Source organism: Apodemus sylvaticus, chromosome 4, assembly GCF_947179515.1.
Source record: "Apodemus sylvaticus chromosome 4, mApoSyl1.1, whole genome shotgun sequence".
Lineage (NCBI taxonomy): Eukaryota > Metazoa > Chordata > Mammalia > Rodentia > Muridae > Apodemus > Apodemus sylvaticus.
This window is the reverse complement of record NC_067475.1, coordinates 18,283,630-18,305,641: the sequence shown is the minus strand read 5'-3', so window position 1 is coordinate 18,305,641 and position 22,012 is coordinate 18,283,630. Positions and strand designations below refer to the sequence as shown.

The 22,012-nt window shown below is 39.8% G+C and overlaps 1 protein-coding gene across 1 annotated transcript; it reads left to right on the top strand.

Annotated features, from left to right (window-relative positions):
- The first annotated feature begins 468 nt into the window (after positions 1-468).
- Positions 469-8,322, top strand: LOC127682066 (guanylate-binding protein 1-like). Its single transcript, XM_052178484.1, has 9 exons — positions 469-658; positions 2,801-2,928; positions 3,636-3,745; positions 3,980-4,176; positions 5,016-5,258; positions 6,027-6,307; positions 7,031-7,243; positions 7,904-8,006; positions 8,213-8,322. The coding sequence occupies exons 1-9, from the start codon at positions 469-471 to the stop codon at positions 8,320-8,322; spliced, it is 1,575 nt and encodes a 524-aa protein (XP_052034444.1).
- Positions 8,323-22,012: the final 13,690 nt, after the last annotated feature.

The window sequence follows — 22,012 nt, the reverse complement described above, 5'->3', positions numbered from 1 at the left end:
TAACAACTTAGGAAGGTAGAATGAATATATTTTAAATCTCTAGAAATTGTCACAAAAGTTTATGTCAAACATTAGTTCCTGAATCTCTTTATTCATTTTAATTTTAATAAATGAATATGCAACTGATTATATGAAGCTGAATCATAAATTAATCTCTCTAAGATGTACTTTGTTCTCAAATTTACTATCTATCATAAAATCTTCAATATAAAAAGTAACCAATGCTGAATATCTTAGGGAATATTTCCATCATGAGAGAAATAAAATGTCACTGTTACATTATAAAGAAAAATATTGACATATATTTTATAAGATTATAAAACAATAATGTTCTCTCTCAGCTATGTCTCTGATGTAAACAACAATGTGCTATTGATTCAGAGTTTCATAACTCTACCTTCTGAGTGAAAAGGATCATTTCTAGTACATCTTATCTCTCCATCTATACACAGGGGACAGACCCTCGCCATGGCCTCAAAGAACAACATGCCAGGCCCTGTCTGCCTCATTGAGAATGTGGAAGGGCAACTGAGAGCCAACCAGGAAGCCCTGAGCATCCTGTCTGCTATCCAGCAGCCAGTGGTGGTGGTGGCCATTGTGGGCCTCTACCGCACAGGCAAATCCTACCTGATGAACAAGCTGGCAGGGAAGAACACAGGTGAGTGTCACCAACAAAGCTGTGCTGTACTCCAGGCACGCACATGTTGTCTGCTTCCTGAATGAGAGTGTGAAGAATTTAATCTTCCACTCACTGCTGTCCCTTGTGATCCTTTGTGTTGTTGCCAGGGCTGCTCTTTCTGTTTGCTGTCATTTTTGAGGCAAGGACATGCTACATAGACCAAGCAGTTATCTAGCTCAGTATGTAATCAGGCTGAGCCCAAGCCCCTGATCCTCCTGTCTCAGCTCCCTCAGTGCTGCTTATGTCTGCATCATCACATCTGGCTCCTAGTTTCCCTTCTAAAACCAAAAAGAGTTGCTTCTCTGGATGCAGAATGGGAATAATAAGGATAATTTAATTTACATGTTAATTAGCTTAAAGGCATTGATAAAATATTCATGTAGGAACAATGGGTTTTTAATGCTTAAAAGTATATCCATAGGACATGTTAACTTTTCTATTATCATAAATTATGTAAGAGTCATCCTTATAATTTAAGTATCCAGATCTGTGGCATTAAATAAGCTAATACACCGTGTATCTCCCAATCCATCTCTAGTACTAGCCCGTTGTCCATCCCATCCATTAGTTATTCCCCATGCTGTGTCTATGGCTCTGTCCTAGCAGTGTCACATATGTGGACTCACACAAAATATGGGTATTTTCATTATGTGTTCTCTCACTTAGCATGAAACCTCCAAGCCTTGTCACTGTGGGAACAGGACAGCAAAACAGTCTTCCCTTTTCAGGGCCCAGTGGTCAGGTATCCTTAACATTGTCTTATCCATTCACCTGTGGACACAACCATTGAGTACTCTGAACGATGCTGACATGAAGATGGCTATAGACACCTCTCTGAGCCTCGGCTTTCAGGTAGTGTTAGTCTCACCACTGATCAAATGCCTGACAGAAGCAATGTAAGGAAGAAGGGTTTACTCTGCTCACAGTTCTGGAGATAACAGTCCACCACAGCAGGGGAGAAAGGGCTTTGTGGCTCAATGTGTACTGGTAGGAATGTGTGGATATTTTTATCATGGCGGACCAGAAAGCAGACAGCACAGGGCCACAACCAAGCCTAGTATTAACATTCCAAGGCCTTCCCACTACCAGGCAAATCCTGCCTCCTAATACATCCATCTCACCCAAAACAGTGGCACTAACTGGGGACCAAGGTTCAAATACATGGTCCTGTGGTGAATATTTTATATGCAATCCATAGTATTCTAATCCAGGACCATAAATACAATGGCTCCATCTTCAAAAGTCCCTATAGTTTTATAGTTATATTAGTGTAAAAAAAAAAGCCCAAAGTCTTTTCTCAGACTCAAAAAAACATGTGATATGCGACATCACAGAATAAACATTCCCATTTCCAGTGTTCAGGAGGATGGGAAGGGAAGAACACTCCATGACAAGACTGAACCCCAGCAGGGAAAACCCCAAGAACTGTAGCCCAATGTATAGTGTACAGGATATGTGGTGGTCTTCTCTATATACTCTCATCTTGCAGACCCTGCCTCTAGAATCCTGCTCTTTAAAGGGACAAAGATCTCTCTAGACTCAGGTGCACTCACTGATTCCAGTTTTCCTCAGTGGGCATCCCTCTGTCCTAGCATCTCTAACAACCTAGAGTATCCATACTTACATCTGCTTTACCATCACAGCCTCACACACATCAAGTTCAGGGGCTCCTTGTGAAAGACTGACCTTGCTGTGCATTCATTTTGGAACAGTAGTGCAAGCCTGGAGGCCTTGTGGCTTTTGTATTCTACATATCAGAAAATGAGTATATGTTATATCTGTGAGTGTGAAATCAGTACTAGTTTTAGTTTCAGCTAATTTTCCTAACTTTCTTGTGTTGATTTTTTTTTCAAGAAAGATTTGTTTGTTTTAAATTTACATGTGTAAATATTCTGTCTTATACTAAAAATATGCCTGGTACTCAATGCTGTTAGACAGTAGCATTAGGCTCCCTGAAACTTGAATTCTACAGCTGTCAGCTGCTCTGTAGATGCTGAGAACTGAACTGTGTTCTTCTCCAAGACCAGCAAGCACACTTAACCACTTTCCACTTCCATTATGCTAACTTTATTACCATTTTCTGGAAGCCCTGATAGTGTCTAATTCCTCTCTGCTTTGCAGGCTTCTCCCTGGGCTCCACTGTGCAGTCTCAAACCAAGGGCATCTGGATGTGGTGTGTGCCTCATCCACAGAAACCTGACCATACCCTAGTTCTGCTTGACACGGAAGGCCTGGGAGACGTGGAGAAAGTAAGAATGGGGTTCAATTTGTAATCCGGCCTTAGTCTCTGAATACTCTATGCTGTTGTCTATGATGTTTTTAAATCTGTTATTATTATTTTTCTGTATATGTGTATATATATATATATATGTGCACACACCTGCGTGTGCATGGATATGCACATGTAAGTGTGTGGGTGAGTTCATCACAAGTGTCATGTTGCATGAGCAACAGTGTACATGTGGAGGTTACATGTAGATTGGTTCTCTTTTCCACTATGTGGGTTCTGGGAATTGAACTCAGGCTGTAAGCCTTGTAGTTTTTCAATAAGAATTATAACATCATCATTACCTCCTATTTATTCATACTTACATGACATATGATCATATTTAGCCAACAAAAAAGAGAAAAGTTGTCACAAGACTGGATTGTATAACAGCAAAATGGTAATCTGCAGTATTAAAATACACACAAAAAATGATAACCAGCCCTCATGTGAATCATCACAAATGAATCCACAACCTAAGAGAATATAACCCCTGCAAGTGCTCTGGACAGCCTCTGCAGGTTTATTGTTGTTTCTGTTGTTTGGTTTTGTGCCTTGCATAGGTTGCAAGGTTACAATTTTTAAGACTAATATGCCCTCCCATGAAGTGTGCATCCTTTACTACTGCTGATTTGGAACATGACATAAGAACAAGACATACTCTCAACCTATATGTGTGGTGACTTCCAGGGTGACAACCAGAATGACTGCTGGATCTTTGCACTGGCTATACTACTAAGCAGTACCTTTGTCTATAACAGCATGGGAGCCATTAACCAGCAGGCTATGGACCAGCTGCAGTATCCTTTCTGAGGTTCAGAACTACCTTCATGATCTAGATTTTTCTTAATTCAATATAAAATGATAGTAACATATATATGTAGCAGTAAGTATTCATAATAAAGTTAGAGAGATGAGGTAAATGAAGCTTTTATCCAGGTTTGGGAAGATATGGAATTATTGGGGCATGGGGAATCTGGAGCTTTGGTTGGTTCTGCAGTTGTTTCAGTGGCTTTGCTTAATTAGTTGATCAGCTATGTGACAGAGCTGACAAACAGAATCAGAACAAGATGCTCCCCAGACCCTCATGATTTGGATGACTCAGATGAATATGTGAGCCTCTTTCCAGATTTTGTGTGGACTCTGAGAGACTTCTCTCTTGAGCTGAAAATAAATGGACAAGCTCTCTCAGCAGACGAATACCTAGAGAATTCCCTGAGGCCTCTCCAAGGTAAGAAACTTACAACTGGTAAATGAGGATAAAAAAGAAAGAAAAGAAGAGAAGAGAAGAAAAGAGAAGAGAAGAGAAAGAAAAGGAAAGGAAAGGAAAGAAAAGAAAGAAAAGAAAAGAAAAGAAAAGAAAAGAAAAGAAAAGAAAAGAAAAGAAAAGAAAAGAAAAAACTAAGAGTTCAGCTTCCATCTACAATTTTCTCATACCTAGAGTACTTATTCCTTCTAGCTGACTACACGTAGAAATTAGTGTTTAATGTATGATTTGGCAAATTGAATTAAGCATTTTCTCTTATTTGTCTTTCACAGTTTTCTTTACAGAGATTAATTTGACTATTCTGCTTCAGAATGAAGCTATATTTGAGAAAAACTAGAATGAAGTGTTACATCATACAACTGTTGGAATAGTGTGACCCCCAGACATGATGGGTTGTCAGTGTGGACCCCAGACATTACAGGTTGCCAGTAGACTATGGAAATCAAATGATGCTGTACTCATAGGTTTGCTTGTGGTCTGTGTGAATAGTCCACCTACTGTAAGTGGGTTGAATCTTTACAAACCACCTATCCTGATAAGACTAACACAGCATTGATAATGCCTTTTACAAAAAAGGGAAAATTCTTAAAGCAGAAAATACCACCCAACCCCAACATGTTCCCATTCTGTCTTCTTGTTTTGTGTTCTAAGGATCTCACTATATGATCCAGTCTGGCCTCAACTTACAATCCTCTTGCCTAAGTTTTGAGGGTTTCAGCATTTCAAATGTTCATATGATGAAATTTAAAACATATACCCAGCTCACATATCCTGGCTGAAAATCCTGTTTTCAATCCATCTAGGTACTGGCCAAAAAGAAAAAGAATTCAATCTGCCTCGGATCTGTATCCATAAATTCTTCCCAAGGAGGAAATGCTTTGTATTTGAGCGCCCAGCACCAGGGAAGAAGCTTGGGCAGCTGGAATCGATGCAGGATCAAGACCTGGACTCTGACTTCGTGGAACAAGTGGCAGAGTTCTGTTCCTATGTGTTCAGGTCTTCCAAGGTGAAAATGATTTCAGGAGGCCTCAAGGTCAATGGACCACGTGAGTCCTTTCACAGTCTGTCTTCTCACTGTATAGGACATAGTATTAGGAGACAGCAATGACCTACTTCAGCTGTGAAGAAGCATTAATCTATCACCAATGTAATGCTAAACTGTAGGTGATACCATCATTTATAATCAATTTGTCTATCAGATTTTCTTGTTAAAAAAAGATAAAAGAAAGTTGAAAAACCTTTCAACTTACCTGGGCACACTGTACCTAATTAGACCAATAAGATAGTCACTAAACAAGTATGGCTCTTAAATTTTAAAGGAAGGTTAATGAAGTGCACATGGAGCTGGTCATTGTCAAGTTACCGCACACAGAATGCTCTCTTGGTGGTGTTATTTATTCTTATCAACCTGACAGAGAGTTTGTGACCATGTTTTGTTCCCAAATGGGAATGAAATACTTACTATGGACAGCGTTGGTGACACAGACAGCCATGATGGAGGCATGGAGCCTGTTCTCATGGTACTTATGTTGAAATGGATGCAAACATTCCATAGACACAGGCCCATGTGATCTCCATCCAGCATTCTTAGCATTTGGGGTTGCAGACACCTCATGAGAGGATCTTGCTAAGAGGAATGTCTAATTTCAACAGTGTGAGACAGAGGCTGGGATGCTTCCATTTGTCATTTTTCTAAATGATGCTAAGGACACTGATGCTTTATGGCATCAATGACTGACATATCTAGACTTTCACAGAATAGACTTGTCTCCATCCATCTATAGCAAATACTGTTACCTGCTTCCTGATTGTAGGACTGAGCAGTTTGGTGACAATATATGTGAACTCCATCATCAATGGGTCTCTCCCCTGCGTGGAGAATGCTGTCCTGGTTTTGGCAGAAACAGAGAACTCAGCTGCACTGCAAAAGGCCATTGACCACTATGACCAGCAGATGAGCCAGAGGGTGCAGCTGCCCACAGAGACGCTCCAGGAGCTGCTGGACCTGCACAGGACCTGTGAGAGAGAGGCCATCAAGATCTTCATGGAAAATTCCTATAAAGATGTTAAGCAAGTGTTCCGAACAAAATTAGAGGTATTTTTTTTCTCAAGTTTCCTGAGGTTACATTTTGAAAAGTCAAATGGGTGTTTGTGTTTAGGCAACTGGGACTAGATTTCTAAGTAGTAACAGATATCTACTAATGATCACAATAAATAAAAATTGACTGCAATACACTCAAAAAAATTGAAAAAATTTGAAATTTTTTCCTGTTGTGAATAAGCTAGTGATATCCCCCCTTTTTTTTTTCAATGCCTCAACACACTTTATTAGATCCACTATAGGCCAGTGCTGGGCAAAGGAAGCAGGCTTCAGGTATTCTTAGCTTCAGTCTGGTCTTCTCCACCTGCCTGATATCCCCTTTTGATGAATAAATAACAGAGAACTAGTGGACCTGATCACATTGCACACCCTTGTCAGCAGACTAATGTGATATTCAAACCAATAACAAATTAATATTGACCAATGTTTACTCCTTGTGTCATCTTTAGCCCAGTCTGAAAAACTAGTTTAACATCTAAAGGTGTAAATGTCTGCTGTAAACTTCACTGTCAAGGAGCAAGTATGATGTCCTTAAAATCTGGTGTCAGAGGAAGAGATTTATCTAGTTATAGTCAGCGTTCATATACTTTTCTGTGCTTTGTTTTGGGATTGTTTAGTGTTTTGTGTTTGTTTTACTTTTAAGGAATGCTCCCCAAAAGTCTAAACTCTGGCTTCCTTATTCTTATTACTTTTTTCTTTATATGTATTTTATCTAAGATGGAATTAGAAAGAAAGCAACGGGAATTCATTACGAAGAATCAAGAGAAGTCCTCAGATCGCTGTTCAGCTCTGCTTCAGGATATTTTCAGCCCACTATATGAAGATGTGAAACAGGGTCTTTATTACAAACCAATGGGTTACAGACTTTTTCTCCAGAAGATAGAGGAATTGAAAAAAAAGTTCTATGAGCAAACTGGGAAGGGGGTGCAGGTAACCAAGCTTATGTATGTCCTGGGAAATTGCTTACAATCAGAGTGCAGTGTCCCCAAGCATCACTGCGGAACTCCAGGCGTATGCTGTTTGTGTATCCCATACCTGAAAGTTGTTCTATTGGATATTCCCTGCTCACCCATCAGAGACAGTGCACTCACTTAACAAACAATTGAGCTCAAACTGACCACCTTAGCCACCAGTGTGACTGCCACCCACTGTTTTGGCTATACTCTTTATGTTTCAAAGTACTCAATGACAACCCCTTAAATAAAACTTATAATTCATCAGTTTGGGCTTCACATTATCTTTAAATATTATGGTGCCATGTCTCTGCACCCGTCATCTCTCCCAGCCCCACACTTCCTTCCTCCTCATTCCCTCTGATGTCTTTGTTCTCCATGAGGGATTTTGTCTTCATCAGACTTACACATCTATGACCACAGCACCATTAACTCCAAAATTAGAACCCTTAGTCTAAAAAGATAACCTTTAATTTCTAACAGAGGCCTCCAATAACAAACATTCCTTACTGAGATCCAGCCTAGACTGTGGGTTTGCTTCTGTATTTGATGTCACTGGAGGGAAGTTCAGTAGGAAGGAAGGTACAAAAGCTTACAGTCATTCTTACTGTTAATTTTATGTTCCCTGTACTCAAAGGCTGAAGAAGCTCTGAGGAAATTCCTGAAGTCAAAGGAGGATATAGAAGCTGCAATTCTACAGATAGACCAGAGTCTGACAGAAAAAGAAAAGACAACAGAAGGTGAGACAGAAGTTAAAGGAAAATATGTCCTCAAAATATATTAAAAGTTTCAAAAACCTGTAATCCGGGGACCCTAAACTAGAACTAAAAGAACAAAGCTGCATCTTACTGCCTGGCATCAGGCCTGGGTGTCACAATGAAGTCAGCAGGAACAGTGAAGTCTTAGAGGAACAGCAATTAACCTTCTGTTTTCTTTTCCTTCACAGTGGAGCGCGTGAAAGCCGAAGCTAAAGAGAATACCTCAAAACTGCTGGAGGAAATGAGAAATAAGAATGAGCAGGCGATTACAGAGATAAAGCAGAAGCATGAGGAGTAAACAAAAGAGTTGACTGAGAAGATGAACCGAGAAAAGGAGCTGAGGGAGGAGCAGAGGAGAGCCATGGAGCAGAAAATTCAGGTATTACAGTTGCAGCACCTTCTATGTTCTTGTTATTAAAAAATTGTGTGTGTGTGTGTGTGTGTGTGTGTGTGTGTGTGTGTGTGTCTGTGGTTTGTTTGTATGCATGTAGTATCTATAAAGGCCCAAAGAAGGAGTCAGATGTCCTGGAGCTAGAGTTATAGGTGTTTGCGAGCCACTAAATTAGAACTAAACTACACAGCTTGGAACTAAATTAGACAGTTGATTTAGTCCCCCAATGGAACAGATTCTTAGCTAAATTGACCCCTAATCACTATAATTTACTCATTAAAAAAAGGCCGATTATAATTATAATAAAAATTAGGGTTAGAGGAAATGTTAAGAAATTAAATAATAAAAACTAACTCGTATGGAACCTGCATAGAACACAGGGATTGACTCAGTGAAACTGTTAATTTTCTCCTCTTGTCACTTTTTAGGAAGAGAAGAAAATAAAGCAGGAGTGTGAAAGACTTCAAGAACAGAACAAGAATCTCCAGGAGGAAATCAATCGCAAATGTGTCATAAGCTAAAGGCTGGATAAACAGCTCTGTCCTGCCACTCAAAGCATACCTGAACAGCATGTAGAATTGGGAACAAGAAGCACCCTAGTTGATAATAATTGGTTCTTGCATCAGAAAACTAAAAGTCAGGAAAGACAGAAAATGTGATTGTTGAAATCATGTCTATCTTCCTTAAGATTGTGTACAGAGGGCATCACTGAGTCTCCACCATAGTAGAGAGACCAACAAACTGCTCAGAAAAAAAAGTCACTTTTCCAAATAATTGTATCCAGGAGACAATGGACCCTGAGTTCTTTCTTAAATCTTGGTACATGATTAGAAACCAAGTTATCCTAGAGTGTGGAAGGACTGAAGGACAGGAGTAGCCAGCATCATTTTCTACAATGTAAAGTTGTAGGATTGACTGCATGGAGACTTAGGGTCCCAATACATAATATCCACAAGAAGATGGGAGAACCGTCAGCATGACAATGAGCCAAGTCACAGACAGATGGGCTGGGAATGGAATTGTTTCAGTTCACACAGATTAAAATTGTAATGGGACGTTTCCAAATTTAACAGTAGACACTGGCTTTCATAGTAACCTGATGTTTAAGCACAGTGTAGGGCAGTAACTTGAAAGATGGAGTTTAAAGGAAGACAGGTAGTCTGTTAGATATCAAAAATACTTTAGTGATTTATCTGGAACTATAAACTCACACTAATCTTTCGTATTTGAAATCCTTTTGATTTTTTTCCCTAAGCAGAATAAAAGCTCTTGTTCCCATATTTTGACCAAGTCTTAGTACTTTTGAGTATGTATATATATATATATATATATATATATATATATATATATATATATACTCATATGGTTATAGTCATACATAAACTATATTCCAACTGCCAAAGGAGGAGGCAAGTGGTTCACATCTTTTAAAAGGACTGAGAACTTTTAGGGAGCAGGGTGTTCAGTGTGTAAGATGCTTTGCAATCATTAGGACCTAAATTCAGATCCTTGCATTCACATAACTAAACACACATTGTGTTTTACACCTGTAACCCTAGCCCTGAAGGTGGAGTAAGGATAGACAGCAGGATTCATGGGCTGACTAGCCAGCCAGCCTAGGCAACAGATATGATCTGGTTTCTCTGAAGACCCTTTCTCAAAACAAGGTGGAGAGCAATTGAGAACAGAATCATGGTGTATATTGGAAGACAACAGATAATCATATTGAGCAAATTAAATCATTCTCAGAAGTGCAAGTATTTGTTTTCTTTAATATATAGCTTCTAGCTGCATATAGACACATAAAATTATATATGTACATATAATAAAAATTCATAGTGCAACTATTTAATGAAATGAAAGGGACTAAATGAAGAGAGGTATGAGGAGAAAAGTAGGTGTACTAAAGGGGGTGTACTAAAGATATAAGACGTGCTTATAAAGATATCCTTTTACAACACAGCACCATGTATAATGAAAATATGCAATGAAAATAGAGAATCAATTTCTGATAAATGAAGACCATTTTTAAAATAAGCATTCTGACATGTGAGTGTGAATGACAGTGACAGTGACAGTTCAGATAAATCAGCAAGCTTCTCAAGGAAAGCACTCAGCACTACACTCAGGGTTTCATTACTTCTATGGCTGTTGCATCAAGATACCAGCCAAAGCAACTTGAGGAAGGAAGGGTTTATCATGGCATGGAATATTAAGGTGGCAGAAGGGCAAGGAACTTGGTTATATTACATTCTCAGTGAGGAGATGGAGAGAGAGGAGTGTTAGCAGCCCAGTCAATTTATCCTTTCTATTCAGCAAGGAACTTCAGCTTGAAACTGTCCACAATTGGTGTATGCCATTGCACCTACCTAAACTAACAATCTAGAAACTTCCTCAGGAGTATGCCTCAGTGCTGTGGCCTCAGTAATCCCAGATCTTGTCGAGTTCAATTTTAACATTATTAGCTATCAAACTCTTGTTTGATAAAGAGTTCACTTGAATTACAAGCTCTTTAGAAGTTAGAAAAAAACCAAAAGCTGATTCTCCAGATCCAGAAAGTGTTCTCTTACTGTATATGTAAAGAAAAAATGATAAACAAGAGAATTCATTCTATAAGAATGGCATCATCTTGATATTAAAATTGGTCCAAAAAAAATTACAAATCAGAGAAACCCAGAGATCCTTCATGAGCTCAAATGCAAAACTCCATGATAAGATATTAGCCAACAAAATCCAGGAATGTACTTGGAATAACTTACTTGTATCAGGCCAAATTTATCCAAAGAATAAATAGTGGAGCAAAAACATATTCACTACACACAGAGCTTAAGAATACAAAACAAAGTGCTGAGTTCCACAAACCGCTACATAAAAATCCTGAACAATTATGTCACGGACCATCCCAGCCGGCAGCTTTCAGATCTGAGGGGGAAACTTTTGGATCTCAGGAAAAGGCACAGGTTTGGCTGAGATGACAGACAGAAACAACCACACCCAGAGAGGTGATTAAATCTGAATGTATTTGGGAGTTCTAAAGGAAGGAATTTTATACGCGAAGAGATGGTATTACCATTTCAAAAGATGTATCCAGTGAAGCAGGCACAATTATAACCATTAGGTACAAGGAAATGCAAAATCAATCAGGTACAATGTTTCTCATGTAATAGATACAAAGGATCAATTTACAGATGCCATCAAACTTCCTAATCAGAATACATAGTCACTAATAGTTTACAGTAAACCTTCAAAGAGTTTGAAGTTTCTTTTTTTAATATTTATTTAATATATTTTTTATTTACATTTCAAATGATTTCCCCTTTTCTGGACCCCCACTCCTCAAAAGTCCCATAAGCCCTCTTCCCTCTCCCTATCCCCCCATCCACCCCTTCACACTTCCCTGTTCTGGTATTGCCCTATACTGCTACCAGAACCAGGGGCCACTCCTTCGTTCTTCTTGAACATCATTTGATGTGTGGATTATGTCTTGGGTATTCCAATTTTCTAGGCTAATATTCACATGTTACTGAGTGCATACCATGATTTATCTGTTGAGACTGGGTTACCTCCCTTAGTATGATGTTCTCCAGCTCCATCCATTTGTCTAAGAAGTTCATGAATTCATTGTTTCTAATGGCTAAATAGTACTCCATTATGTGTATATACCACATTTTTTGTATCCATTCCTCTGTTGAGGGATACCCGGGTTCTTTCCAGCTTCTGGATATTATAAATAGGGTTGCTATGAACATAGTGGAGCCTGTACCCTTATTACATGCTGGGGAATCCTCAGGGTATATGCCCAGGAGTGATATAGCAGGATTCTCCAGAAGTGACATGCCCACTTTTCTGAAGAATTGCCACACTGATTTCCAGAGTAGTTGTACCAATTTGCAACCCCACCAGCAGTGGAGGAGTGTTCCTCTTTCTCTACATCCTCGACAACACCTCCAGTCTCCTGAGTTTTTAACCTTAGCCATTCTGACTGGTGTGAGGTAAAATCTCAGGGTTGTTTTGATTTGCATTTCCCAAATGACTAATGATGTTGAGCATTTTTTAAGATGCTTCTCAGCCATCCGGAGTTCTTCCGGTGAAAAATTCTTTGTTTAACTCTGTACCCCAATTTTAATAGGGTTATTTGGTTTTATGGGATGTAATTCTTGAGATCTTTGTATATATTGGATATTACCCCTCTATCGGATGTAGGGTTGGTGAAGATCTTTTCCCAATTTGTTGGTTGCCAATTTGGCCTTTTAATGGTGTCCTTTGCCTTACAGAAACTTTGTAATTTTATGAGGTCACCATTTGTTGAAAAGGCTATCTTTTCTCCACTGGATGTTTTCAGGTCCCTTTGTCAAGGATCAAGTGGCCATAGGTGTAAGTCAAAGAAAATACAAAAATGCAAAAAGTTCCTAACCCAAACATCCAGGAAATTCAGGACACAATGAGAAGATTAAACCTTAGGATAATATGTATAGAAGAGTGCAAAGATTCCCAACATTGCAATTAATATTTTCAACAAAATTATAGAAGAAAACTTCCCTAACCTAAAGAAAGAGATGCCCATGAACATACAAGAAGCTTACAAAACTCCCAATAGACTGGACCAGAAAAGAAATTTCTCCTGTCACATAATAATCAAAACACCAAATGCACTAAACAAAGAAAGAATAGTAAAACCAATAAGGGAAAAAGGTCAAGTAACATACAAAGGCAGGCACATCAGAATTATAACAAACATTTCACCAGAGACTATGAAACCTAGAAGATCCTGGAAAGACCTCATACAGACCCTAAGAGAACCCAAATGCCAGCCCAGGCTACTATACCAGCAAAACTCTCAATTACCATAGACAGAAAAAACAAGATATTCCATGACAAAACCAAATTCACACAATTTCCTCCCACAAATCCAGCCCTACAGAGTATAATAGATGGAAAATGTCAACACAAGGAGGGAAACTACAGCTGAGAAAAATCAAGTAAGTCATCTTACAACAAACCCACAGAAACATAAGTCTACCTCTAACAACAAAAATCACTTTTCCTTAATATTAATATTACCAAAATATCCTAATCAATTGAAATTCAAAAATATGAAGAATTAGAAATTTGTTGGTTGTTACCCAGTGGTCTCTCTAATTTGGTATTTGGAGGAATATGTCCAATATTGTTCAATCCATATACGCTTTCTGCTTGTCTGTATGTGACAGTGTCTTCCTGTGTATCATATAATGGTCTTGAAATCATGCTTCTATGTTAGCCTCCTCAATAAGTAGGATTGTGTATTTGATGTTTTTATACTATACTATGGTTTTCACAAGAGCTTATAATTAATTTTGGAGGGGGCTTGTAAGAGAAAATAAGGAGTAAGACTGAATGTTTTGCTTGATATTTATAATTATTGTATCAATTTTGAAGAAAATTACATATAAGTTACTCTTTTTCTGAGATGAATGTTTTTCAAAGTCATCACAGCCAATGTACCAGAGTCTTACCCTCACATAATGTCTGTGCCACCCTCCAAGTAGAACCATTGTTCATTGAATCAGTTAATGAATGACTTCATGGATAGATCATCTTAACACATACACCATTTCTTAAATGAATATAAATGGTTTATCTTTGGTCTGAGAATGATGATTATCACTCAAGTCAAATAGCTTTGACCATACCAGGAAATCTGTATCCAAATAATTGCGCCTACAATTCATTCCTTGGTGCAGCAGAACTGTAAATTCTTAGCTACTAAGGAGGTAAAATCCTTTGGGGATGTGAGTAGCATTGAAGTACAGTCTAATTACAATGAACCTTATTACAAAGAACAATATCTAAAAGTTGTTCTTATTTTGAGATTGTACCACAGTAAGAGCCAAGATTTTTAAGAACTATTAAAAAACAAAACAAAAGAAAGAAACAAACAAACAAAAATACTTTATCTTTTTATGTTCATTTAATAGCTTGCCCATCATTTTTATGATTGGTATAAAAGTATATATTGTGCTGAATATAATAAAAAAACAAAAATAAAAATTATAACAAACAAAAAGAATATAATTGAACAAGAGGGCCATGCTCCAGCCCCAACAAGCAGGGGAACTTGGTAGCTCCAGCCACATGCTTCTGGCTGTAGAGTGAACAATACAATAAAGGGGTTATACAATCTCTCTCTGAGACTAAGGAAAGGCCTTGAGAACAAATGTGTGGCATAGGTGTCCCTGCATGGAGAAGGCCTATGCTGTGAAGCTGGGAAGGTGAAACCTGTATTACTTTGGAGACCTCAAGATGTTAGAGCTGCTAAAGCCATGGTATACCAAACAAATCTTCATCCAGAGAGCAGAACCAGCCTATCTTAGAGTCTTATTGCTTTGAAAGACACACAGCAACTCTTATAAAGGAAAATGTTGGGACTATCTTACACTTTTAGAGATTTAGTCCATTATACTCACGTTGAGAAACATGGCGGCATGCAGGCAGATGTGGTGCTAGAGAAGCAGCTGAGAGGTCTACATCTTGATCTTCAGGCAGCAGGAGACTGTATATCCCACTGGGCATATCTTGAGCATATTAGATCTCAAGCCCTTCCCAATAGTGACACATTTTCTCCAGCAAGACCACACCTCCTACTAATGCCATTCCCTGTGGCCAAACATTGGAACACATGAGGCTGTGGGGAACACTCCTATTCAAATCACAATCCACACTCTGGCCCCAAGTGACTTGGAGCCATAACATAGTGCAAAATACATTTAGTCGAAATACAAAAGTCTCAAATTGTCTATCATAGTCTCAACAATGTTTAAAAGTGCAAAGTTCAAAGTCTCTCATGAGACTCAAGCAGACTCTTTAATGCCTTATAAAATAAAAATACAGATCACATACTTCCAACATATAATGACACAGGATATATATTACTCTTCTGAAGCATAGAGAATGGCATATAGTGAGAAAACACTGGACCAAAGAAAGACTGAATACCAGCTGCATAAACTCAAACTGCATGTTCACCAACTTTGCTGACTGCAACACAATTCTTTCTCTTGGCCTGGCTGCATTCCCTATAAGCAGCTATCCTTGGCCAGTATCCCATGCCTCTGATGTCTCTAACATCTTGTAGTTTCAAAGGTAATACAGGCTGTACCTTCACAGCTTCACACAGTGGCCTGTTTGGGGATCCAAGCAGGGACATCTCTGCCACACACAGGACCTCACTGACTATCCTTAGTCTTGGAGGGAGATTACATAACCTCTTTCTTGTATCTTTGACTCTAAAGCCAGAACCATGTTACTGAAGGTGCCAAGTTCTTCTGCTTGCTTGGGCTGAAGCATGACCCCCTTACCCTATTATATCAACACCAGCTTTCTGTTTTCAGTGGTTTCCTTCACTGCCTAAAATTGGCTCTCCTTCTCCTTCCTCTCTGTCCTGTAACCTACTCTAGACCAGGCTGATCTTAAACCTGGATATCTGCCTGCCTCTGTCTTCTGTGTGCTTGGATAAAAAGCATGTACAACCCATCTGGATCTAGAGTGTTCTTTAAGTCCTTTTCACAAGATAGATGTTTATCTGGGTGGAATCTTCTCAAGGCCACTACTCCCTTTATTCAGCTTAATATCTTTAATGTGATTATCTCATTGAACACGGGATTTAGGTCCATTCTACTTCCTGGTGCCCTTTTTCTCTTTTAACGATACACTTTCTATTTCTCCTTGCTCAGCTTGTTCCTTTTCATCAAAACACTCTTCATAAGAGACAATACTAATAAACACAGGACAGAAAGTTTCCACAGTCCATACTCAGCTGTTTTGATATTTCCTTGATCAGTGCAGTTAACTCAGAACTATTTGCTTTAGCCTTCAGCAAATATTTGGGATAAGGGCAAAAAACAGCCACCTTCTTAGCAAAAATATGACAAGAAAAGTTTCTATGTCACATACTAAAATTTTTCTCCCCTGAAAGCTATTGAAGCAGGCCGCCATATTTCAAATCATCCTCAGCACCACTGCCTTCCATGTTCCTTCTAGGGTGTCTCATCAAGCTCCACTAAAGCTTTCAACTTCTTTTCTAATCCAAAGTTTCAATTTTCACATTCTTCAAATTAAAACTATGATCAGGCCTACCAGAGCAAAAACTCAGTTTCTGGTAGAAACATCTGTCTTAGTTAGGGGTTTATTCCTACGAGAGATATTACACCCATGGCAACTCTTATCAAGAAAAACTTTTGGGGCTAAATTAAAGTTTCAGAGGTTTAGTCCATTATCACCATCATGGTGGGAAACAGGAGAATGCCGGCAGACTTGATGCTGGAGAAGCAGCTAAGATTTCTGCATTTTGATCTGTATACAGCAGGAGATTATGTACCACATTGGGCTTAGATAGAGCGAGCATAGGACACCTCAAAGCCTACCTCCACAGTGATACACCTCTTCCAACAAAGCCATATCTACTCCAACAAAGCCATACCTCTTAATAATGCCACACCTTATGGCCAAGTATTCCAGCACATGAGTCAATGAGGAAAATATCTATTCAAACCACCATACAACGCAGCTCAAGACAAAGAAGTAGGCTGCAGTCAACAAAATTGAAAGGGTTTGGAGAGCTGAAGCATGCTTTGACATCAAACATCGAGATGCAGAGTTTGGAGTTTGGCCAACTGGTTTTTGGTCTTGCTTTGGTCCACAATTTCCTCAATATGCTCCCTTTCCTCTGTTTTGGATTGATAATGTATATGCTGTGCCACTGAATGTTGGAAGTATGAAATAATTTTTTTTAATTTTATAGGGGGTTACATTTAAGAGATTGCATGAATCTCAGAGGAGACCGTAGTACCAAGGAAGTGTTCATGAACCCTGACAGACCAATGATTAGCCAATCTGATGCAATCATACCAGGGTCTTTATTGAAGTTTGAGCTTGGGCTTAACTCACCGCAGACCCATGGGATGAGTCCAGTGGAGAAAATGTTCTGAACTTTCATGGAGACAAAGTTTTATAGAAAGCACAGGTGAGGGGTGCATGTTTCCAGCCTGACAAGCATCTACTGAGACCTTTAGCATAATTGGCTGGTGCCGGGAGCCAAGCCATAAACTTAACTTCTGCTTGCCTTCTAATTGGTGGTTGTTGGGCAGGGGGTAGGCTTGTAACCTGGAGGTGCAGATTTGTTGCACCTAGAAACTGGTGCTAAATGTTAGATCCTTAGGAGATAATAACTTGGAGATGCAGGTCATGTTGGGAGTAGCCTAGAAACTGGAGATAGGCTCAGATTTTGTTTGGGGGTAACTTGAAAACTGAAGCCAGAATCTAGATATTAGCCTGTTAGTTTACTTGACTTTAAACTAAGGTCAGGTTTTCTAAGATAGAATCTGAACCCCAAAAATTTGGTCTCTCAAGACTTTGCAATTTGAACTTTTAAACATTGTTGAGAGTGTGACTGACTACAAGCATCCTGAAGGTGCTGCGTGACAAAGTTCCAGTGCTTAGATGACCTGGACTGACCCTTCACTGTCCTTGGTAGAAATTTGCTACATCATTTTTTGCTACAGTCATATTTCTCACAGTTAAATGTCTCTCTCCAAGAAGACACCCACCTGACCCTCAAGAGATTTGAGGCCCTGGGGAGTAGGGTGCCCTGGTCAAGGGGGAGCATCCTCATGGAGACAGGGAGGGAGGAGGAATCAAATGAGGAACTATGGCAGGGACCAGGAAGGGGGGAGGAGATCACTGGATTATGAATAAATAAAATAATAATAAGATAAGTAAATACATGCAGTTTGAATATGTAAAAGAAAAAAGTGTTTCTTCAAAAGCTAGAAATAGGATAACAAAAAGCTGGTGTAAACAAAAATGAAATTAGTGGTCGACTTGCGGCGGCAGTGGCGGTAGTACAGCAGTGGCTGGTACAGCTGAAGGGCCATCAGCAGTGGAACCAAGGCGACACAGGGTCCAGTTAGGCCCTGTGCCCATGACCACTGACCTTCACTGGCCAGCCGGGCTGCAAGCAGCTGCGGATTTGCAGTGCTTTTGACAGCACGGAAGCCACATCAGAACTCTGCCTCCCACCAGTCAGGAGAGGCAGAGTTCCATCTTGGTTTCAGACTCCAGAGAGATCAGACAGACTGAGGTACACAAACATAACCCAAGGCCAACATCGCGGGGGTCTGAGCCCGACGGGCGTTGGCCTGCACCCAGGCCCTGGGCTGTTCGGGGGGCCATCGGGGTTCCAACCCAGCCAGGAGGTTTTTTTTGCCTGGGCCGGCACGCACCGCCATTTTGCTTACAGGACGCCAGAGAGCTCTGGCAGGCAGAGCCGGCTAACAGGCATAGCCTGAGGCTAACAAAGCGGGGGTCTAGGACCCAACAGGCCCTGCACTGGCCCCAAAAACTGGGCGGCTTGGTGGGCCATCTGTGTGTCAACCCGCCCAGGAGGTTGTTAGCCCAGCAGACTCTCCCAGTGCTTTAAGGGAGCACGAGCACACATGCTCGCCATCCTGGTCACCTGGCGGACCCAACTGGCAGTCATAGCCCGAGGGGAACTTTGCTAGGACCTTGGCCTCCTAGGCTTTTGCCTGGATCCAGGGCCTGGGTGGCCAGGCTAGCCTTGTGTGCACCAGCCCAGTTGGGGGATCGGCTGCCCAGCAGAGTGATCAGCACGCAGAAAAGGTCCCGGCAGCATACACCATCAGCATTCACTGAAGGTGCAAAGAGGCTCCATCTGGTTCACAGACACAATCTGGGGCAAAGCACACTAGAGCTGCAAGGACACCCAAGAGGAAGACAGCACATCAGCAATCAGCTACAGGGGTAACCCAGCCATATAGTGTTGCAGTAATAGCCCCAGAGCCCCTCAGGAGGCCCAAACACCAGCCAGGGACAAGACCAACTAACTCCAGAGAACAAGATGGCAAAGGGCAAACACAGGAACGCTACTAACAGAAATCTAGGCAATATGGCAGCATCTGAACCAAACTCTCCAACATCAGCAAATCCTGGTTATACCAACACACCAGAGAAACAAGATTTGGATTTAAAATCACTGATCATGATGCTGCTAGAAGAACACAAATAGGACATAAATGAATCTCTTAAAGAAATACAGGGGAACATGAATAAGCTAGAAACCTGTATAATGGAAACAGAAAAATCACTTAAAGAAATGCAGGAGAATAAGGCTCAAGAGATAGAAGCCAATAAAGAAGAAAGGAAAAAAAAAAAACCTTAAAGAAATGCAGGAGAACTTGAGTCAAGAGGCAGAAGTCATGAAAGAGGAAACAAAAAAATCTCTTAAAAAATTACAGGAAAACACAAACAAACAAATGATGGAACTGAGCAAAACCATCCTGGATCTAAAAACAGAAGTAGAAACAACTAAGAAATCACAAAGGGAGATAACTTTGGATATGGAAAACCTTGAGAAGAAGTCAGGGGACATAGATGCAAATATAAACAACAGAACACAAGAGATGGAAGAAAGTATTTCAGATGCCGAAGATACCATAGAAACCATTGACTCAACAGTCAAAGAAATGCAAAATGCAAAAAGCTTGTATCCCAGAACATCCAGGAAATACAGGATACAATGAGAAGACCAAACCTAAGGATTATAGGTATAGATGAGCGTGAAGATTTACAATAGGAAGAGCCAGCAAATATCTTTAACAAAATTATGGAAGAAAACTTTCCCAACTTAAAGAGAGAGATGCCTATGAATATACAAGAAGCCTACAGAACTCCAAACAGACTGGATCTGAGCAGAAAGAACTCTCACCACATAATAATTAAAACCCCAAATGCCCAAACAAAGAAAGAATATTAAAGGCAGTAAGAGAAAAAGGCCAAGTAACATATAAAGGAAGACCTATCAGAATCACACCAGACTTCTCACCAGAGACCATGGAAGCTAGAAGATCCTGGGCAGATCTCATGCAGACTCTAAGAGAACACAAATGTCAGCCAAGACTACTATACCCAGCAAAACTCTCAATCACAATAGATGGAGAAACCCAGACATTCCATGACAAAACCAAATTTACACAATATCTTTCCACAAACCCAGCTCTACAAAGAATAATAGGAGAAAAACTCCAATACAAGGAGGGAAACTACACCCTGGAAAAAGTAAGATAGTAACCTTCCTTCATCAAACCCAAAAGAAGATAATCACTCAAATATAAAAATAACATCAAAAATGACAGGAAGTAATAATCTCTATTCCTTAATAACTCTTAACATCAATGGACTCAATTCCCCAATAAAAAGACATAGACTAGCAGACTGGATAAGTAAACAGGACCCCACATTTTGCTGCATACAGGAAACACACCACAGTGTCAAAGGCAAAAACTACCTTAGAGTAAAAGGCTGGAAGACAATTTTACAAGCCAATGGTCTCGGGAAACGAGCCGGAGTAGCCATTCTAATATCAGATAAAATTGACTTTCAACTTAAAGTCATCAAAAGAGACACTGAGGGACACTTCTTGCAGGTCAAAGGAAAAATCCACCAAGAAGAACTTTCAATTCGGAACATCTATGCTCCAAATGCAAGGGCATCCTCATTCGTAAAAGAAACTTTACTAAAGCTCAAAGCACACATTGCTCCTAACACAATAATTGTGGGGGACTTCAACACTCCACTCTCCTCAATAGACCGATCAGGAAAACAGAAACTAAACAGGGACACGGTAAAACTAATTGAAGCTTTGGACCAAATGGATTTGACTGATATTTATAGAACATTTCATCCTAAAGCAAAAGAATATACCTTTTTCTCAGCACCTCATGGTACCTTCTCCAAAATCAACCATATAATTGGTCACAAGACAGACCTCAACAAATACAAGAAGATCGAACTAATCCCATAACTCCTATTAGATCACTATGGTGTAAGAGTGGTTTTCAATAGCAACAAAAACAACAGAAAGCCCACATACACATGGAGGCTGAACAATACTCTACTCAATGACACCTTGGCCAAAGAAGAAATAAAGAAAGAAATCAGAGACTTTTTAGAATTTAATGAAAATGAAGGCACAACATACCCAAATCTTTGGGACACAATGAAAGCAGTGCTAAGAGGAAAACTCATAGCCCTGAGTGCCTCCAAAAAGAAAATGGAGAAAGCATATACCAGCAGCTTAATGACATACCTGAAAGCCCGGGAACAAAAAGAAGCTATTTCACCCAAGAGGAGTAGAAGACAGAAAATCATCAAACTCAGGGCAGAAATCAATCAAGTGGAAACAAGAAGAACCGTACAAAGAATCAACGAGTCCAGGAGCTGATTCTTTGAGAAAATCAACAAGATAGATAAACTCTTAGCCAGACTGACCAAAGGGCACAGAGAAAGTATCCAAATTAACAAAATTAGAAACGAAAAGGGAGATATTACAACAGAAAGTGAGGAAATTCAAAAAATCATCAGATCCTACTACAAAAGCCTATACTCAACACAACTGGAGAATCTGGAGGAAATGGACAATTTCCTAGGCAGATATCAAATACCAAAATTAAATCAGGACCAAATAGATCATCTAAAAGTCCCATAAACCCTAAAGAAATAGAAGGGGTCATAGAAAGTCTTCCAACCAAAAAAAGGACAGGAC